The 21,327-nt window shown below is 38.6% G+C and overlaps 2 protein-coding genes across 3 annotated transcripts in view; one reads left to right on the forward strand and one right to left on the reverse strand.

The window, feature by feature from the left end:
- Positions 1-1,471: 1,471 nt before the first annotated feature.
- On the reverse strand, positions 1,472-18,244 carry CCDC47 (coiled-coil domain containing 47). The gene is made up of 13 exons (XM_054573007.1): positions 18,063-18,244; positions 12,302-12,570; positions 11,755-11,862; positions 11,072-11,246; positions 9,612-9,733; positions 9,291-9,356; positions 8,769-8,870; positions 8,478-8,588; positions 7,323-7,408; positions 5,953-6,011; positions 5,080-5,189; positions 4,705-4,872; positions 1,472-2,107 (listed from the first exon to the last, which is right to left on the reverse strand). The coding sequence occupies exons 2-13, from the start codon at positions 12,563-12,565 to the stop codon at positions 2,027-2,029; spliced, it is 1,452 nt and encodes a 483-aa protein (XP_054428982.1). The 5' UTR covers positions 12,566-12,570; positions 18,063-18,244; the 3' UTR covers positions 1,472-2,026.
- Positions 18,245-18,292: 48 nt separating this feature from the next.
- The window catches only part of DDX42 (DEAD-box helicase 42), a 30,518-nt gene continuing 27,483 nt past the window's right edge, over positions 18,293-21,327 (forward strand). Inside the window, exon 1 of one of the 2 annotated variants that reach the window (XM_054573009.1) lies at positions 18,293-18,350. The gene's annotated coding sequence lies outside the window, so the exon portion shown is untranslated. Of the gene's footprint in view, positions 18,351-18,873; positions 19,014-21,327 lie in introns of those variants that run through there. The other variant, XM_054573008.1, reaches the window with a different exon arrangement.

Below are 21,327 nucleotides of genomic sequence, written 5' to 3' on the forward strand. Positions count from 1 at the left end.
CAGAGATTCAAAGAGGTTCATGACTTGCCCAAAGTCAAAGGACTTTTTACTGGGTTTTGCATGCCCAGCCATGCAGACAAAACTGGAGAGCTTAGTGGCTTTCCAATGTGTGACAGTTGACAACACTCTCCTCTGTCTTCTCATTCCTAGGAAGATAATGGTGACCTAATTCAAGAGGAGGACTTCAGAGAGGAGCCTATTAATAACATATGGAGCTCTAAAAATAGAAAACATTTAAAAATAGCTGGCAACTAAGGGATTCTTGTGAAGGCCAAATCTTAAGAAGGAAAAGCATTTCAGTGCTGATTATTTATTGAACAAGAAAACACATTCCTATGGGCTTATACTGTTGCAGGGAAATCCCAGGAAAGTAAAGGCACCACTCTGAGATTTTTGTCAATAAGTTTAATTTATATCCATTGGTTACCATTCATATGAATGCTTAAATTACAAAATTAGCTGCCATGGTCCAAATGTGTGGGGCTTTAAGAAAGCTTTTATTAATCAAAAGATAGCTAAGCATATCAATTTTGATTTCTAAAATGTATTTTAAAGATTTGTAAAACAAGGCTAATTCTAGAATTATATAGCATTAATTTTGTTATTTTTGTTATTTTAATAACTTAATTTCATGAACTGTTAAAAAAATTACATTTGCATCTCCCAGTTGACACATTTCTGTATTAACCTAGAGAAAAACCCATGTGAAAAGTTTCCATGCAGTTACAAAGGCAGCAGCACATTCTGTTTCCACAGCAACTTGTTATTGCCTCAGAACATACCTGCACAAAAAGCATCAGCAAAAAAACACCCGCCCACCCCTCTCCCACCAAAAAACCCAACCCGTCCCCATCCCCAGCAAAAATTACCTGGTACAAGCAGTGACTTAAAAAAATGCTTTCTTTGTAGGAAGCATTTATAAAATGCAGAGATCTGAACAAGCTAAATGCTTGTGCAGATAGATGGGCCTCTCTCCCATGAGTTCCTTCCTCAAGAGGCAGAAAGAACTCTCAATAGTTCAGAAAAGCTCACTTTTAAAAGTATACTTATGCATATTCATGGCTATGTCTTTGAAAGAATATACCTAGCCTCAGCTGTGGAAGAGATAAAAGCAGAAGGAGAAGCAAAGGGACACAGGCATAGCACAGATAACAGAGCTTCTCCATGAACATCCAATCGGGTGATGCAACCAAGAGGGAAAACATCTGCGACTTCATACAGACCACTGATCTGCTCTAGGTAAAGCAGTTAATTTTTCATGCATTTGTTACTCACAAAAAACATACAACCACTTAAAATACAGCATTCACAATGTCATTAGCTTATGGTATCAGCTAAGAAGAAAACTGTGCGCCTGTACTACCTATCCCTATAATTTTCCACATACATGTCAGTAGGCTAAAGTCTACAGATATCCTGTAATACTGTCATCAATACCCCCCACCTACAAAACATACACTGAACTACACTGTTTTTGAATCCCTGAAATTTTAATACCACAGATAGTGTTCTAAATTTTATTTTTTTACAAGTTTAATGGAGACATAGAAGAAAACACCAAGCAATGTTTGCTGTGCAATTCCAACAGTTATTTGTGGAATCTTGGTTTAGAGTCATTCTTTATAGCCATTTCAACTGCCTAGCTTAAACAAAAAGCAACATTCTAATAAACTATCTATAAATTCATGATATTTTCAAATATAATAGCACTAAAAGCACTGATGATTCATGTTATAATTTAAAAGTATTTTAAAACTACAGAGTTCATATATCATTCCTTTCCAAAAAAAAAAAAAAAAAAATCAAAATAATTTGATTATCTGGAAGAAAATTACTGAGGTAGAGTCCTTCCAATGTATCTCTAACCTCTGTAAAACTCCAAATCAAAAACAGAACAGATGATGAAATAAGGATTTCTCAGTCACCGGGAGTGTTTGTTAAGATGAAAAACGGACTGGTATGTTTTACACTTCCTGTGAATTCAGAGCTTACAGGTGGCATCAGGACTCAGATCTCTGGGCTGACTTTACATAGCTTTCACCTTGATTTGTTTCATTTTCATTTGCTTTTTTTCCAATTTCTTTTGCTCACGTCTCAAAGCAGCTTCCTAGAGAGAAGAAGAGAGAATCCAAACTAAGCTCTAAGCATATGTTTAAAAAGAAAAATCAAAACAAGAATACTGCCTAGAATATTATTCAAAAACCTAGACTTTGCACAAAAAATAAACATTCCAGGAGATAGTTATAAAAACTGCTAATATTGCCCTGACTGGTGTGGCTCAGTTGGTTGGGTATAGTCCTGGCAAAGCTAAAGGTCACCAATTTGATTCCCAGTTAGGGCACATGCCTGGGCCCTGCAGAGGAGAGGCAACTGATCCATGTTTCTCTCCCTTTCTCTCTCCCTTCCCCTCTTTCCAAAAATAAGTAAATAAAATCTTTTTAAAAATTGCTAATATCTACATTGGTTAACAAAAATTTACTTGAGCCCTGGCTGAACTTGAAATGAAGCAAAGGTAACCAAAATCTCAAATTAGAAAGAAACTAAATACATTTAAGCCAGCTCAGTTAGTCTGGTTTGATTTTTCCTATACCCAGGAAACACCAGTTCAACTTTCATCACAAGACTTATATATGCATTTGCCAAGGATTTGTATTTCAGTTAATAATACTGTAAGATCTTGTTTAAGCAAGTCATTAATTATAAATGTCTTATTAGCATAGGTATTATACCTGAGCACAATACTTCATAATGTTCAACAGGAAATTTTTATCATATTTTTATTTAGTAATTAAGTTGTTGTGCAAAAGGAGAGAAAGAAGCTCCAAACACATTATTTTATTAGCAAAAGTCTGAATGTTTATTCATCTATAGCTGCACTATTATTGTATAAGGATCCTGAAGAAATGAGCTATCATTGTTAGCACTGCTTTCATCAGAAAATGCATTCTGAATTTGGGTCTCAAAAGCAGGAATGAGCCCACCCCCTCTGGCAGCTCTTGCCTCCTGTGAAGGCTCAGGAGCAAGTAAATAGCAATAGCATATATGTCAAAAGCTATACTCTTCTGAGGCAGCTATATGAAGTGGTCAAAGTACTGTCCAAAGGTCCCTTTCTTCCTACTGTCCCAACCCCTACCTCCATCATATTCATTCTTTCCTCAATGTGATCCATCCCTTCCCATATTACATATTATACACATGTATAAAACTACCAATATAAAGAATATGGTACAGGTGTTAAAAGAAATTTATTTATGTGTGAATATGGTATATAGTGGTTAAGAGAAATTTGTTTAACATATTTAAAAAACATGCTTATGTCAATGTCAAAAATGTGAAAAAAGTTTAACTTCAGTAATAATTCAAAAATGCAAAATAAATGAGATGTCATTTCCCCACTATCAGAATCACACATGTGAAAAATTGAGAATTCGTTGTCATAAAGATATAAGTGAAGAGAAGGTCTCCTATCATATACTGGTAAGGTAAAAGTATAAATTGGTACAACTTCTTATTGGCAGCCTATCACTCTCTCTCTCCCAGGATTCTTTTCCTCAGGAAATAAAAAAAGCATACATATGGAAAGATATTCTCTTCTTTTCTTTTTTCTTTTTGAAGATTTTATTTATTTTTAGAAAGAGGGGAAGGGAGGGAGAAAGAGACAAAAAGATGTGCGAGAGAAACATTGATCAGTTGCTTTCCGTACTTAAGCTCTGGACCTTCCTTTTTCTTAAATCTACTGTTGTTTCAAACCCTAAAAAGAACTGGAGAACTTCTTTTTTCATAAAAAATGAAAGGCATTATCTATTAATGATGCCATATAGATTCTTCCACTATATTCATTAAAAAGCCATTTTTATTTCTACAGAAGGCTGCATAAACACAGAGCTCTATTTTCAGGGGGAAAAAATACTCAGTAACTACACCAAACCAAAGAAAAAAATGATGAGAAATGGTAGGATGAGAGGAGGCCTGTGGTATCCTGGGCACTTTGCTCAATAGCATTAATGGTTCTATGGGCAACTAAAATGCCACATAGCAGCCCAGTCTGACTTGGCAGCATGCTTCCTTCACTTCTAAGAATTTTCTCCAATCCTCAAGATTATTCTCATTAGAAATCACATCTGCCAGAACTTTGTTCTCTTTCTCTTTTTTTGACCAGCATTTATAAGGTTTAAAATTTTAGAGCTGGACTATGGTACCTTATTTCACAAAAATGTGAGCATGCTGACCTTTGAAACAGCCTAAAAAGCTCTTGAGTTGGAGATTCTAGTTATGTACAAAATAAACACCAAAAATCCAAATGAAAAAACTAAGAATTATTTAATTCTATAATCAAATTAAAAATGTTATAAAAGTTTATTTTGACCATAGGGTACACGTGCTGGCTTCTCTTAAAATTCCTAATTTCCTTCTACCTCACTAAGTATTTGGTTTGAAAGACGATAGTGGAACTTTCAAAATGAGATTGTGCTGAGGCAATAGGATAATTCATATCATTCTCCAGGATCAGACTCAATTTAATATGTTTTGAAGCCCTATTTTTCTTTTTAGTGCTATCAACTAACTATTCCAGGTACTGAGAAAATGCTAAACTTTTAGTCTGTGTACATTCCTCCACAAAATTACTTTAACAGCCAATATGGTACAAATAAGTATCTTTATAAATCTTAATTTAACCCCAGTGATATGAAAAGTTTGTCTTACTTCCAGCCTACGCTGTTTCTCAGGATCTTCCTCATTCATGATTCGCTCCTTCTCTGCTCTTTTCTTTTCCTCACGCCGAGACTGTGCAGCTTCCTGTCTTTGTACATGCGTCAGCTTCAAGAAATTCTCTTCAACTCGAGCTCGGTTCTTATCTGCTTTTTGTTTGCCCTTTCCCCAAGAAACAAAGAATTTCATGAGAAATCCATTTTAATCCAACAGAAGCAAAATTCCATTTAGTATTCTTTCATAAAACTCCCATTTAGCACTTTAAAGTGAATTAGCAAAATACAATCATTGAAGTCCTTGATAGATGATCCCCTCAAAGGAAAGAAATAATAAAAGGTGCCAACTTATACTAAAGGCTGTGGGTCTTACTTCTCTGTTGAGTCGGAACTTTTTGGCTTTGTCAATAGAATAAATCACCATGTTCATCAGGGGTAGCAAAGCCTCCATATCCTTTGGGTAAGTGTTACCTGAGCCAGGCACTGGAAAACAAAGCCATTTTCCTATTGAGTCAACAGTAGCATTAATATTTCTCAGTCACTCAACTCTTTTTTTTTCTTTTTTTGGTATTAATAAACTCCATTTCCACATTTCTTAGGTAGCAAAAATAGAAATTAAAAATACAGGCTAATTTAATAGAAATTAAAAAGAGGTAAGGCCTGCTTGAGTGTGGGGTTGGTAGGGTAATAATATGGGTGTAATAATTTATAGTTTTAATTTAAACATTTCACCTAAAATGTCACATGGTGTGTATGAGTGTGATAGTTATAGTACAGAATTACATGCTTATGATTTTGTATTAAAAGATTTCGTAATAAAAAAGGGACGTTATTTTTGCTGGACCCTGTATATACAAGAATCTCTTATTGAAAAAAGCCAAAATCAATAAGCAGGAATGGGTTAGTAATTTTTTTTTTTTTTAAGATTTTATTTATTTTTTTTAGAGAGGGGAAGGGAAGGAGAAACAGAGGGAGGGAAACATTGATGTGTGAGAGATACATCAATCTGTTGCCTCTTGCATGCCCCCAACTGGGGACCTGGCTACACCCTAGGCATGTGCCCTGACCAGGAATCAAACCAACAACCTTTTGGTTCGCAGGTTGGTCCTCAATCCACTGGCTCACACCAGCCAACGCATTGGGTTAGTTTTAATGCAGTTTTTTATAGCTGTCATTTAGTAGGGAACAATATCCTCCTCAAGGTCATCTCTCAGAAAACAATGCAGACAAGACATGGAATACCTACCATTAAATGTAAACAGTAGTGTCCTCTTAGTTTCAGGTAGCTTTAAAGGCTGACCTTCCCTATCATAAAAACAAACAAACAAAAAGCTATTTAGAAAGAACATAGGAAAGATACTCTCTATGCACACAAATCATCCATTTCACTTAGATGAGCAGGTACCTACAATAATCACTGTAGTATTTAGCTTGGCATCCCCAAGTCAAATATAATCTCAGGGCCTGAAGGAGCTTTACAGGTCATCTGATCCACTTGTCTCTCTAATGAATGCATTCCCAAGTGATCTTTATCCTATACTTGAACACTGCCAATGATGTACCCTCCAGGCAAGATATACTCCATCTCACCTGGGGAACAAGAAGCAAGCCTATATTTAAGTATGAGGCCCATATTTTAAACAATGTTTTCACCAATTTAATGGGTTCTTAAGTTCTATTTCCAACTTCTATTCCATCTTCTTTCCTATAACAAAGTATCTTATTTTTGAGCCAGGCTCAGAATAAACTTAGAAATAATCTACTATAGCATATATAATTTAGTTCCAACTCATCAAAGATTCCCTTGTAATCTTTGACTATCAATTCACTTTCCCCCACTGCAAAAGGGTCCATGGTTATCATAATGTGGTACGTTGCCCACAGTGTTGATATTGAGTTGAGCAAGGAAAGGATGAGACAACACCATCCAGAGGCAAAAGAACCCAAGTAATTCTGACACACAAGGAAAATCAAGAATGGCTTTTAACTTACTCAATTCCACACCCTGTGAGAGAGTAGCCCTTAGCCAAAATTTTAGGTCAGAACCATTTCTACACCAAAGGTAAACTTAAATAAGCAAGTTCTCCTGAAATGGGATACGAATTTAAATGACTAATTCAAGTCCTGAATATGTACATTAGAAAAATACTACTATAAAGCCAGACACTCAGGAGGTGTTGAGGGTGTCTGATAATATACTAGGAAGAACAGCTACTATACAAAAAGGAAGCCAGAAAAGGCCAGATTTACAGTCAAACATCATAGATTCATATCATAAATTAAAAAGAAAAAAACCCAACCACACCCTAGACTACAAAGGACAAAGAGATTAGCAATTGCATTTTCTTACTACTAGCCATTCTGTAAGATTCTCTTCCACATCACTGAGTGTGAGGTGCACACATGCTGTGATACATGCACACTGGGGAGGCTTGTCTGTCTCCCATAGGTTTCCAACTAGCTTCACGATGCATGTAGTCAAAGCAAAAGAAAACTCTGTAATCATGAACTTACCTCACTCATCTGGTAAGGGAAATTGCAGAAGCACCTTGCAGGTGTTTCAACACAGAAAGCTAAAGAAGAAAATCATTTTCAATATTTTTATTGCATACGTACTCTTGCATAATTTTTGGACCCGAGAACTGGTCTGAAAAATGAACGGATTCAATCTTGTCAGCATAGTGTGTAAGAAAGTGAACCATCTGAAATAAAGAAAAAAATTTTTTTTAAGTAGGGTTTGGTGAATTTCCCTTTTTTCTTAAAGATGCTCACTCTTCAGCCCTAGCTGGTGTGGCTCAGTGGATTGAGCACTGGCTGTGAACCGGAAGTTGCAGGCCAGGTGCCCAGCTGGGGGTGTATGAGAGGCAACTGACTGAAGTTTCCGTCACTCTATTTCTCCCTCCCTCTAAAAATAAATATATAAAATCTTAAAAAAAAAAGAAAAAGAAAAAGAAAAGCTATTCACTCTTCAATCCACCTCTTGTTCAATCTCATTAAAGCTAAAGCTTTCAGCTTTTATTTTTTAAAGATTTTATTTACTTATTTTTAGAGGGGAGAAGGGACGAAGAGAGGGAGAGAAACATCAGTGTGGGGTTGACTCTTGTGCACCCCCTACTGGGGACCTGGCCCGAAACCCAGGCATATGCCCTGACTGGGAATAGAACCAGCAACCCTTTGGTTTACAGGCCAATGCTCAATCCATTGAGCCACATCAGCCAATGCTAAAGCTTTTAAAAAATTAAATTTCAGTAAGATAAGGAATCTCTCTACAATGAAACCAGTACCTTTTCTTTTAGTAACACCAATACTTAAATTGTTTTTATTGAGCAGTCAAAATAATGTTCTAAATAAGAATGAAAGCATGAGGTTAAATCTAAAAAATAAAGTATGACCCTATACACCTCTCTCCTCTTATACTAGTTGAAACTAAAATAATGGACTAATGACATGGTGATAAAGATTAAAGTTGTAAAAAAAAAAAAAAAAAGATTAAAGTTGTAGTCTTTTTACAAAAAACCTGAAAGCCATTAGCAATCTTAGGAACAACTGCCTGTTGACTTAGAGAGAACTTCTTCACTAATTAAAATTTTTTGACAAGTTAATCTGCTGCTTAAAGAAAGTATTTTAAAGAAAGAATTTAAATGGTTGTGTGGGAAAGGAATACATAACCAGTTCGTTGCCGTAAAATAAAGAACTTGTACAGGGTGACTTTTAGGGAGAGTACCCTGTAAATGCCAAGGTCTGCAAATACATGTCATCTATTGCATTTACCTTTGTATCCATCATTCCTTCTGTGACTTCTCCCATCTCTGACAGGATGGCCAAGGAGTCTGGTAGTCCATACTTTGCTCCAGACTTAGGTTTGTCACTACAAAACTCACTCTAGACAAAGAAATGAAATTAAGACATGACATTTTATTATGCACACACTTTTTTCTTCTCAAGAGAATATGTACTGACCTATTTCAAAGTGGTTAATTATGCTTTGCTCTGAGGCTGAATGTCTATGTAATAAATAGGCACAGTTTCTACATATATCTGAGTTGGAATAACTCAACATACCAGATCCTGCATCTCTTTCTGCAGTCGTACCAAGGCTTTCCGAGTACCAACAGCAAACACATAGGTATCCATGTCTTCATCATTCATGGTTACTTTTATTTGCTAAAACAAACAAACAAAAAAACAAACAAAAAAACCCACCAAAACTCACCTGTTAGGTTCTGAATTGGCAGATTTCTAAGATGGAGCCCAAGACTCTCATCCCCTTGAATGTGAGCGGGACTAGTGAACATGATGGGATATCACCCCAGTGACTCTGTTGTTATATAGTGGAAGGTCCCTAATCAGCTGACTTTGCTATTAACCAAAAGGGACATTAGCCTAGTGACTGATCTAATAACATGCACCTGCCCACCCCACAACACACAACAGTTGTACACTGACTGGAAAATGATCTGTCCAAACAGAAAAGGGTCCATTTTTTGGCAAAGAACATAAGATGTCAGAAACCCCAAACAGAATCCAAGCATGGAATAAGCTGTAAGAAGTTAAGAAGAAAAAACCAGTGGGAAGAATACATACCACTTGATCACTCATTGGCCTCATCATCCGGGCCAGAACATTCAGTAAGTCCTGTCTCTTGAGGAACTAAAAAACAAACAAACAAACAGAAACAACAAGGACAGCTGTAACTTCTGCTTACTACAAATGAGAGACCTTGGAGGGGGAATCAGATGCTTCAAATATACTTGACATTTTCCAGTCTGTAGTTGAAACATGATTTTTAGACCTCATTTTAAGTCAAACGTGAAAGGATAAGACACTAAACTGAGAGGATTTGGAACCATGTTGGAAAAAAACAAAAGACAGGCATATGCAGTGTACCAGAAATTCCCTACCTACCCTGAGCTGGATAAGCATTCCCTCACAGCACACTCGACCGGAACACCACAGGTTGTAGATGTGCTCGTTCTCCTGGTTCAGCTTGCCTGTGCTTGTGGCTTCTTTGTTTGTTCCGTCATCCCCTAGGGGTAAAACCACTTAACATGATTCCCTGACAATGTTAGGGCCTCCATATGCTTCTTCACCCTGACCCCACAATGATCATAGTTTAGGGTGGTAATACTTTGCTATTTTACAGAACTCTCTTTTGGACATAGATGACAACAGATGGTCATTGTTCCTTCCACTTTTAAAACTCTTTATTGTCTCTATTAAAAAATTAGACTCTAGCATTACTTCTATGTCCTTGTTAGTTAATGACAATTAGCTTGGTTTATAAATTTCTTAAGAGTAGATAAAAAATAAAGCAAAATCAGGTTACATGTTTCTCCCCAAATACTCCTATGCGGTGAATAAACACTACCATTACTACAAACTAACATTCCCTCACTGTGTCTCCTATGAGTTAACTTTAACCAAGTGTGCTTTTCCAACAGCAAAATGATGACAGTGGTATTAACACCTGTATTTTAGATCTAGAAAAAAAGCTCAAATTCCAATTATTTCCTCACTTCATTTAATTAAGAGTACAAAAGAAACTGTTCCACCTCACAAGGTAAGGCAGACTGATAGACCAAAAGAAAACACACCAAGAGGAAGTGGAAGGCATTAAAGGCTGCCTATTATTTTCCTAATGTCCAGGTGAAAAAGTATTCTGAAATAACATGGCACAGCAGACAAAACATGGAGTTTGAAAACATGTAGACTAGGTTTAATATCTTGGTTGCAATAGAATGGTTTAAGTTCTACCATTTCTGGATTTCAGTCCCCTCCTTGGGAAAATAGAAACTATGCAATGGAAGAAACAATATATAGGAAGTACCTAACACAACACATAAATGATCTGTTAAAGAGCAGAGCAGATGGATACTTGCTTACTATTAAAGTGAAACAAAGTGTTAAATGCCAAATAGAGGTGAAGGTGAGCAAGTTCTCCTTAGTCCTCACACCACTAACTACAGGGGCTCCTCTAAGTGTATATATACCCCTTCAGCAGATCCAAGACTCAAGTGTCCTGAATCTGAGGGAATTTTGAGGGATTTCTAATTTCTCAAAGATGAACTGAAAGCATTTATCAAGCCATTTAAAATGTCAAAATCCCTTGCATTTGGCCAGACTTTTATCAGCTTATTTTGATATCACCGATGCTCTCATTCTAATCAGAAGCTGTTTAGCAACTGTTGAATAATGACACATCAGAAAATTATTTCATACATATAACTTATTCAGCATATAAAACCTAACAAAAAATGGGATCCTTGAAAGAGAATAAAAAAAGCATCCTCTTTGGAAATCCAAGAAAGCAGTTCTTACTAGGAGGTTTTCCAGCACACAGCAGGACTTCTATTAGCCTAACTTACCTACTAAGGTAAAGTTGCTCTCCAAAAGTTCTCTATGAGTGTTAAACCAGGCCTGAGCAAGGCGACTGTTTTTATTCTTCCCAATGATATAATTCATGATGTAGGCGAGCAGACCAGTCACCATCAAAATTTCTAGATAATAACTCTCCCAACTGTTCTGGAGGTGTGCAGGAACCTAAAGAAGAACAATTATTCCATTTAATGTTGGCTGAGGCTGAAGGATGGAGCCTACCTCACAAGATGAAGGAGAAAGAGAAAACCCATAAACAGAAGTGGATACTATAGATAACTGTCACTAAAGATGCTTATATTTTGAAAAATATGCCTATTTTGATTTTCCAGGTTGGCTTTATAAGACTCTTCAAGGAAATGTGAGGACAGTTAAATGGGATAAAAAGATGGAAAGCCCTTTGTATTAAACTTGACTCTGAGCCCCACCCCAAAATAAATCGAAAGTCTATACTCTCTCGTCATTCCTTGATAAATAAAACTATGAGGGTTAGAACAAAAATACAAGGGTTGCTTGTCTGGGTGTGCAGTTTTATCAGAAGAATTGATGTGAAACCCTTTCACAGCTCTCACCATTACATCAACACCAGCTATGTTATTAATTATATTTCTGGGATTAATAACAGCAAACTATTTTGTTGGTTAGTGTGGAATTCAGAATCCTGTATACCTACATCGACAATTGTTATTGGATCTTTGTTTTTGCTAGAAGAAGTATCTGGTTTGTCTTCATAACCTTCAAATTCTTCATCATCATATGGCTCACCCTCGGTATCTCCCTCCTACAAAAATGAGGCATAATCTGTTTTTCCCTACAAATGTTGCCAGCAAGTGTATCTCATTTTTGTAGGCAACAGTTGTAGAGGAAAACAGAACAGGTAAGGAGCAAGCACACAGAGATATTACATGTTTTTAACAAATGATGATTCTCCATGCTTTTGAACCCTGAATTTTAAATGATATAATTCCCACCCACACACCCCTTCCCCAAACCAGGCTTTCCATAGAGGAGAAAAATACAATTCATTTTTCATCAATGTAAAAAGTAGGAACACACCACAAAACATTTAGAAGCTCTCCACCTACTAAACAACAATAAAGATACCAGAGAGTAAAGGTCTCCCTAAACCTGGGTCTTACTTTTAATGTCTAGGGAAAATGCTAGTTATAAATTTTCTCATCCCCTCAATTTCCCAAGAAATCAATAAAAAATAACCTCACCTGGGTATCTGCATCTTCAAAATCTCCTTCTTGGTTTTCGTCCTGCCCTTCCAACTCCACAGTGGTCTCATCTTCATCATCTTCAATGGTAATCACTCGTTGAGGAGATTCAGTAACAGAATCTTCTGTGACATCCTCAAATTCAGCAAAGTCATTATCATCATACTCTACTATGTCTTCCTCATCCTCAAAATCATCAAATTTGGCTTTAGTGACACTCCCAAACATCAAAAGGACAACACAAAAAGCGTAGAAGACTTTCATTGCACCTTAAAAATGAGTTAAAACACAAAAACAAAATGCTTAATGGATTGCTACTCTACATATACCAATCAAATTTGAAAACAAAAAATATATCTATGACTCTCTCCTGCTTTTCTCTTAGTAGAAAAGACAATCATGCTTAGGTCAACTGGGTTCATGTGTGGCACAGAGTTAAGGAAATGAGGCACAGAAATGCTACATAATACAACTACCAAGTAACAAAGATCTATGGATTAATTCCACTTTTGTCTCCAGAACCCCTGCTATGAACCACTTCTCAGACACCTTCCTAAAAGATAGCCACTGGCTGTGATTTTGTATTTAGAGTAGTATATTTTTGGCTAACAAAATTGTCCCTAGTGTGCGTGATGGAGTTAGGTCCCAAATGATACGAACACATGGAAGATACTGAAATCATCTTACAAATAGATAAGACTCTACAAAAAAGGGGGGAGGGAACATTTGAGACAGTTTCAAACACAGTTAGATTTCAACCATTAAATCTATTTAGGCTGTATTTCTAGTCCTCTAATCTAATCACCAGCCCTATATCATCAGTTGTTTAACAGACATGTCCTTTTTTGATGCCCTACAAACTTTATTTCTGTATAGAGTCAGACAGTAAATATTTTAAGCATTGTGGGCCACATAGAGTCTCTGTTGCATGTTAGTCTTAAAAAAAAACCAACAACAAACGCTTTAACACACCTGTGAAAATGGCTATCATCAATAAAACAACAAACAAGTGTTGATGAAGATGTGGAGAAAAGAGAACCATCATGCACTGTTGGTGGGAATACAGACTAGTACAACCACTACGGAAAACAGTATGGAGGTCCCTCAAAAATTTAAAAATAAAACTGACTTATGATCCAGCAATTCCACTTCTGGGTATATACCTGAAGAAACCCAGAACACTAATTTGAAAGAATTTATATACCCATATGTTTATTGCAGTGTTATTTATAAAAGGTTTTATTTATTTTCTAAAATCTTATTATCTAAAAAGGGAGAGGGGAAGGGAGAGAGAAAGGAAGAGAAACATCCATGTGCAGGAGAAACATTAGTCAGTCGCCTCTCGCACGCCCCCAACTGGGGACCCAGCCCACAACGTGGGCATGTGTAACCGGAAATCAAACCAGCAACCGTTCGGTTAGCAGGCCAGCGCTCAATCCACTGAGCCACACCAACCAGGGCTGTTTATTGCAGTGTTCTTTATAACAGCCAAGATACGGAAGCAACCCAAGTGCCCATAAGTAGAGGAGTAGATAAAAGCTGTGGTATAGCCCTGGCCAGTGTGGCTCACTTGGTTGGAGTACCATCATCAATGGAAAGGTTGTGGGTTTGGTCCCCAGGGAACGTACAGGATGCAACCAGTCAATGTTTCTCTCTCACACTAATGTTTCAATGACAAATTGGTAGTCACGGAACAGTCCTGGGGATGTAAGGTACAGCACAGGGAATATAATCAATAATATTATAGTAACTATGTACGGTATGAGGTAAGTACTTGAAATAGCAGGGGGACCACTTTATGATTGTCTAACCACTTGAAACTAATACAAAATAAAAATTTTTAAAAACCTTTTAAAATGGGAAAAATCACTCTTTGTTCATGGACTGTACAAAACCAGTCCATCTCTCAGACTGCAGTCTGCTGATCCTTCCCCCATATTTTTCTCAAAATCAACAGGTACCTGATTTTCTCTATTTCTTTATTAATATCAATCCCATTTTCACAGTCTTGTTGAAAAAGAAGATACATAATTTCTCACTTTATTTTCCCTTTGAAATCTAATCAGTCACCAAATCCTGGTGTTTCCTTCTTTGATCGCCAAAGCCACCATGATAATCTAAATTACCATCACCTGCTGAAGAACCACAGTGTATTTCTGAATGGTCTTCCCTGTCTCAACTCTCCCTACTTCTCCCTAAAAACCACGACCACCTTTCTAAAACACAACTTTTGCTACATAAGCATTCAATAACCATCAAAGGCTATGCAATTCCTGCAGAATAATAAAGAAACTCTGGCTTTTACTGCTTTTCATAAAATGCTCTTACTATATCTAATCAAACATACCTTCACTAAGCATATCATGTCAGACACTAAGCCAAGAGAAGTAAAACATGACGTCTGAATAATTGTAAATATGCACAAAAATTCAGTGTCAAGGATATTTGTTACAGTATTACTTAAAATAGTGAAAAATTGGAAATTGTTTGGTTAAACTATGGGTCCATATAAAAACATTTACTTTTTTTACATTAAAATTTTTACAAATGAAGTTATTAGAATCCATATTATTATAGAAGCAAATACATATAACAAAAAAGGTTTAGAAGGACCTACATACATCTACATACAAACAATAATCATTTTGTATGGTAGGATTATGGACATTTTACCTTTTTCTTTATATTTTCTAATTTTCCTATGATGTGCTTTTGTAATAAGTTCTTTTAAAAAATAGAAAGTATGGTTCTTGCACTCAGAAAGAGGCACTACTGATGGAGGAATAGCTATAGCATAAAGGCCTAAAATAACATATTGTAAGTTTGATATGATGGGTTAATAGACCCAAGAAGGAGAAATGAGGATAGAAAGGCCAGCAGGGGCCATATCATAATGATCCTTATTTAAATACCAAACTAATACATTTGGATAATTAGAATCAACTAAAGGATCTAAGTGGGAGAGGGACACTATCAGATTTGCAATTCAATCCTGATAGCTCATACACACAGGTGAATTGGAGAAGGGCACCTGAGGCAGGAAAAGTAAGTGGTTGAAATAATTAGATAAGAGAAAAAACATTTTACCTTTTTCTGGCAGTGGTATTGGGAATGAACAGGGAAACAGATTTAAGACTTGTATTTGTCAGCACAAAATGTTTGGATGTAGAGAATCTAGGAAGGAATGATCTGGGATAATTATAAATTTTGGCTGGATTAGTCTTCTGTGAGATAAAGAACAAAAAATGAAAATATTGGGGAGAAAGACAATTAAATTTAGTACCTGTTGAAAAGTCTGGAGTGTTTTTAAGCAATATGTTAGATGACTAACATTTATTTCTTAATTTTCCAGAACATCCCTAAAAAGTGTCATAATCTATTTTACAGAGGGAGAAAAGGAAGTAGTCAGAAATAGAAGTCTAAAGTTCAGGATACAAGCCTAAACTGGAAATAGAGATGGTGTGGGAATGGATGAAATTCCCAGGGAGTATTAAGAGTTGGGTTTAGCCCTGACCAGTGTGGCTCAGTCGGTTGGGCCTCACCCTGCAAAGTTCAATTCTCTGGTTCAATTCTCAGTCAGGGCACATGCCTGGATTGCATGTTCAGTCCTGGGCAGGGGTTGGGGGTGGGGGGTCATGCAGGAAGCAACTGATGGATGTTTCTTTCCCTTTCTTTCTCTCTCCTTTCCCCTCTCTAAAAATAAATAAAATCTTAAAAAAAAAAAGTTAAGTTTAAAGAGAGAAAGAGAGTGTGCACACACCAAATCAGCTAGAAGGTGGGCATGACAGGAAGAACTGGAATGGGAAACTAAGAAGGAAGAGTTAAAGAAAAAGAAACTGGTCAAAGTGGCATTTTGTTGTAGAAGTCAAAGGAGCAGCACAGTTCTAGGAAGGAAAGAGAACTGTAGAAAGTTCACATAAGATGTAGACTGAAGAAAGGCCAAGTAAGAAATGAACCAAAACTTTCCAAATGTTAATAAATCATTTTTGGCAACTGCAAGTATGTATGTGGTAAGGATGGATGCCGAAATGCAGGAAGTTGTGTTTTAATGTAGGTGAGCAGGTGGCACAAGGGGGCATGTACTACTTTTTCAAGATACTCTGGGGTGCCCTGACCAGTGTGGCTCAGTTCACTGGGCGTCGCTGTGCAAAGCAAAAGGTCACACATTTGATTCCTGGTCAGGGCACATGTCTGGGCTGCAGGTTCAGCCCCCTGACTGGGGCACGTACAAGAGGCAACTGATTGATGTTTCTCTTGCACATCAATGTTTCTCTCCCTCTCTTTCTCCCTCCCTTCCCCTCTCTCTAAAAATAAATAAAATCTTAAAAAAAAAAAAGATGCTCTGGGATAGTGAATATTCTATTTTATATCTTACACTTACAATCCCATAAATTTTTAAAGGGATTTAATTCTTATTGTTCAGTATCAAAGGTTATTGCCTAATACTTTGCAATGCATGGCTGCAAGAAATAGTCTTTGAACTGGACAAAGTTCATAAATTTTGAAAGGCATATATGACTTGAGAGATGCCATATACTATATCCTTTCCAATATTTTATCTTCCAGGTTAGCACCAGGGAACATTTTATGGGAAAACATAGCTGCCTTCTCAATACCAACGTCAAAAATGTTTGTGATGTGTTTCCAAATATCCCTAACTTCCTTTAATAATCTTTTATTGTAGTCAAAAGTAGAAGAAATATGAAAAACAGCAAGCAGTTTGGTGTACTTAGATTTGGTTTAATGTCAGCTCTCCCGTGTGCTAGCCATATTATCTTGGGCTAATTACTTAAAATTCCCTGTTCCCCACTTACAAAAAAGAGATACCCCTGCCTCATAGGGCTGTAGTGGGTGGTAAAAGAGATTTGTGCCAGGTACACTGAAGATAATGCAATAAATGCTACTTCCCATTATTTCCTTCCCCTGTGCCTTATGAACAGATTTCAAGATTTAAAAACTTCACTTTTAGTGTTTTCCTTTTAAGATGTTTTAAATATTTTCAAATAGAAGCAAATAAACGTTAACACTGACACAGTCAACTAAACTGCCTGCCAAAGATCTGATCATTTCAAACTGGATTTCCACTTAGAATGTTCACACCATAGGTATTTCTAAGATAACTCAGCACTGTAACCGGATTCCTTCAAGGTTATTTAGGTCAAAATTATCCAAGCTATTTGTGCCTTGGCATTCCCTCTCAGCTTTTTGCTACACCTGTCAATTCATTTCTGAAATGCACAACTCCCAGCCAGGCCACCCAGTCCTGAATGAGACTCCAGTGGCAAGGAACACAAGCACTGGCAAGCCTGGTTTGATTACCTTCTACAAGTTCATTCGGCAGTCTCTCACAGATAGGGACTCGGTTTTAAAGGTGGTTGCTTCTGTTAAACCACAAGGTGCTAGTCAATTCATCATACCCAGTCTACACTCCACTCTTCCTGCTGCACACTGTAAGCTTCCTCAAATTTTGCCCTTTTGGTTGCATTTGTTCACAGATCTGTGGGGTAGTTCCTCAAAACTGTTAAAATCACCCCAATCCGGAAGACCAGCAAAAACTGGGCCTTGGGGTGGGCAAAATTAGCTTGTTTTAAGAAAGTCGGGAAAAGTGAGAAGGAGCGGAGACCGATGTATGTCACCGCAGGCCTGGCTTATGGGGTTGGGTGGGAAACGGAAACAGGACCGGGCTACGCCACGCAACTCAGGGTGACCACTCGGCCTGGCCCGGCCCCCATCGACTAACACGTCATGGCCCGCTTCCTACCTGTACCAGGGGCTAGAAATCGGCTCAGAGCTCCTGCGACCGCCACCTCTAACCCGCGGGCCTCTCCGCCTGGCCGCCGCCTGCGCGGTCACCGCGGTTTTAGTGCCCCTACTGCCTCTAGGACACAGGTAAACCAAGTAGCTCAGTCACGCCACCCTAATCTTCACGTAGCCTTCATCCGTTACGTAAACCGCGTGCGGCCAGTCCGCGCCTGCGCGCGGCGAAGGGGCGGGACGCAGTCTTCGGGACCGCGCGAGACGTTCACCGCGCCCGCCCTGCAGGGGCATGGTAGGGCTGTTGGGAAAATTACATAATCCTGGTAGTTGGGCTGGAATTGCTCACACCAATTCCAGTCTCCTCCGCTAGAATGAAGTCAAAATGTCATCACATTGAACTGGTGCTCCGGAAGCTAAAGGTGGCCATGCTGTATGGGACCACGTGGCCAGAGGCACGCGAAGTGTTGCCCAGGTCCTACTTGCCAAGGCCAGAGTTTAAGGGATTGACAACTTTACGTATATGCGCTTTCCGCCCAAGCCCTTTTCTTTAGAATTACTGGGCAGCTTCCTGTCACTGCTACTCTTCCTTCACTCGCAAGCCCACTTCCTAAGCAGGCCGCGAACACTCCTCACCCAGCAGCACAGCCCAAGTCAAAGTGTGTGAGAGTTCTGTGAGGTCTTCTGGAGCAAAAAGGCCAAAAGCCCAAAGTGTTTCCCGGCAGCCGTAGGCCCAGACCCCGCCCTTCGGCCCGCGCTCTGCATTGCGCATGTCAGGTTTGTGTTCCCCTCCCCCACAGTCGGCAACGGGTAGCGAAGCGGCGGCAGCGGTGGGGAAAGGGGCGGAGAGGGAGGAGCGCGGCGGGACGCGGCCTGGTCCGCGCGTACTTCGGGCCGTGGGATTCTCTCCTCGTCGGAGGGAGTAGTAGCTGCCGCTACAGTAGCAGGTTTGTGCGCGGTGAGTCTGGACGCGGGGGCCGCGGCCCCTTGGTGGTACTGGAGGCAACTGCGGGGCCTAGGGAAGGCCAGGGAACCGCGGCCTCACTTAACAAAGAGTCCGCGGAGCGCCTGGGCGCTGGAGGCCCAGGGAGACGGTGAGGAGTGGAAGTGCAGGGCTGAGGCCCCAAGAGGTCCTTCCAAGCCGCGTCGCCTTTCCACGGCTCCCGCTTCTCCCGTAACTCTTAGGAAGGCCCAGTTGGCGGCTTTCCCCGAGGCGGCGCCTGCTCGCTTGGCTGCGGAAGGGATTTGCAAGGCGCCGGGCTCCGTGGTAGGGATAGCCACCGGGAAGAATCGGCCTTTAGTCGGCAGTAGTTCCCGGAGGCAGGCCTCCAAGTCGGAGGGACCCTGTAGGCAAAAGTTGCCAAATCGGAAGACAGTGAGAGACGAAGTCGGTGGTCTTCTATGCAGCCTTGAATAGATAGTGATTAGCATCGCCATTGTCACACAAACTTTTTTTGCGGCCTGCGTAGAAGCCTATCTGATATGAGTAAATAATTTACGTGGAGTTGCAAGCATAAATACCAATAATATAAAGAAACGTTACTAGTCGAGAGTCTAGGGGGAAATTATACATACCTTGTCACCTTAGTGAATGAAGCATTTCCCCTTTTGCCTCTCCTTTAGATTCCAGTTATTTCCTTTGGTTTCATTGTGGGTTGTGTGTGTGTGTGTGTGTTTCTCTTTTTTTTGATATTTCTGTATCTCTTCTCCCCCATATGTACACCGCTGAGCTCCTAATAGGCAGGGATTATTTCTTATTCACTGTAATTTTTCAGAGCAAAACACCCTTCTGACACATAGGTGAGCAATAAATGTTTCATACAAAAATTAATTTTCAGACTCTCAGCAGTGAGGGAAAAAAGTACGCTGTGTTTTCCTGTACTTAGAAGGGGCGTAATATGGCCTAATTTGCAATTCATTCATTTAAGGAATGTTCTTAATTGATGCCCTAGCACAGATTTAGGTCTCTGACTCCTGCCCTCATGAAACTTACTTTCTATTTGGGGTAAGAGAGACAATAAACAAATATGTAAGTTCTGTATATTAGGAAAAAAATACAGCTAGAAAGATAGATGGGAAGGTGATGGATTTTGAAATAGGTGGTTAGGAATGTATTTACAGATAAGCTAATATTTAAGCAGACCAAAAGCAGGTGAGGGATGATGAATGAGCCCAGGCAGTGTCTGGGGAAAAGGAATGTTCTAGGCAAAGGGAACAGCAAGTGTAAAGGCCTGGAAAAGGACAATGCTAACCTGTTAGAGGAACAATTAGAAGACCAATGTGCTTGTAGAACTGTGAGCAAAGGAGGGAGTGTTAGGAGATACAAGATAAGGGAAGAAAAAGAATTGGGAGTGGGGACAGAACAACCGGGACCTTTTAGGCTATTGTGTGAGGCTTTCACTTTTGCTTTGCTTGAGATGGGAACCGACTGAGGGTTTGAGCAGAGGAGTGGTAAGATGTGACTTAGATTGTGTTGTTATAATTTAGTATAAATGTGGAGGAATGTAGTTGTTTTTATTTTAGTTTTTATCAAATTGATACTATTCGTATAATTAGCTCTTAGTTTCTTTAAGCTAACAGAGGAAAAGAGATGCTTCTAAAATAAATATAAACTAGCATTTATTTATATTTGGCTTTAGAAGAATGTGATGAAATTCTTGGGTTTTGTACAGATTTTTGTTATAGAACTGGCCAGTTTATAGTGTGTGAAATGTTCTCAAAGCATAGTATTAGGTAGCTGCTAATCAGATGTCACGAGAACTCTTCTCTTACTCCAAAAACACAACTGATAAAGTCATGTGGTTTTATAGTCAGCTGTATTTATTTTCCACCATTGTCCAAAATACAAACTCAAGACAATTTATCTTTATGTTCCACACTTACTCTAATGTTCTGGCCTTTGCTCATTCTAGCTTTTCTCCCTTATTCTTTCACACTTCTCTACTCAGCTTGCATCTTTCTGTGCTTCCCATGGGTTCTAGCTCCTATGAAGCCTATCCCCATTTGTCAGCTCTTAGTGATTTCTGACATCTTAAGTGTCATGTAGTACTTACGTATGGAATCCCTGAGTTGAAAGAGATCTGAGAAGTGTAACTTGATATTCTCCATTTACCAATAGAGAAATTGATTTCTGGAGAGAGAATAATGATAAACATGACTGCTAATAAATATTGTGTACTTATTATGTTGTAAATGAGTTTTTGTGTATGAACTCAGTTTCTACACCAACCGTGAAGTAGGTGGTAATTCTTACCATCTTACAGATGAGGAAA

The sequence above is a fragment of the Pteronotus mesoamericanus genome, unplaced genomic scaffold (genome assembly GCF_021234165.1).
Source record: "Pteronotus mesoamericanus isolate MK-2021 breed Mesoamerican mustached bat unplaced genomic scaffold, CSHL_Meso_final contig_246, whole genome shotgun sequence".
NCBI lineage: Eukaryota > Metazoa > Chordata > Mammalia > Chiroptera > Mormoopidae > Pteronotus > Pteronotus mesoamericanus.

Bases quoted from the DNA above. Each gene is read 5' to 3' on its own strand.
- CCDC47 (XM_054573007.1), bottom strand. From the start codon at position 12,565: ATGAAAGTCTTCTACGCTTTTTGTGTTGTCCTTTTGATGTTTGGGAGT. The intron at 8,871-9,290 runs GTATGTATTCTT...TGTTTGTTTTAG, and splicing joins GGCCAATGAGTGATCAAGTG to CAAATAAAAGTAACCATGAA. The intron at 4,873-5,079 runs GTAAGACCCACA...TCTTGGGGAAAG, and splicing joins AGTTCCGACTCAACAGAGAA to GGCAAACAAAAAGCAGATAA.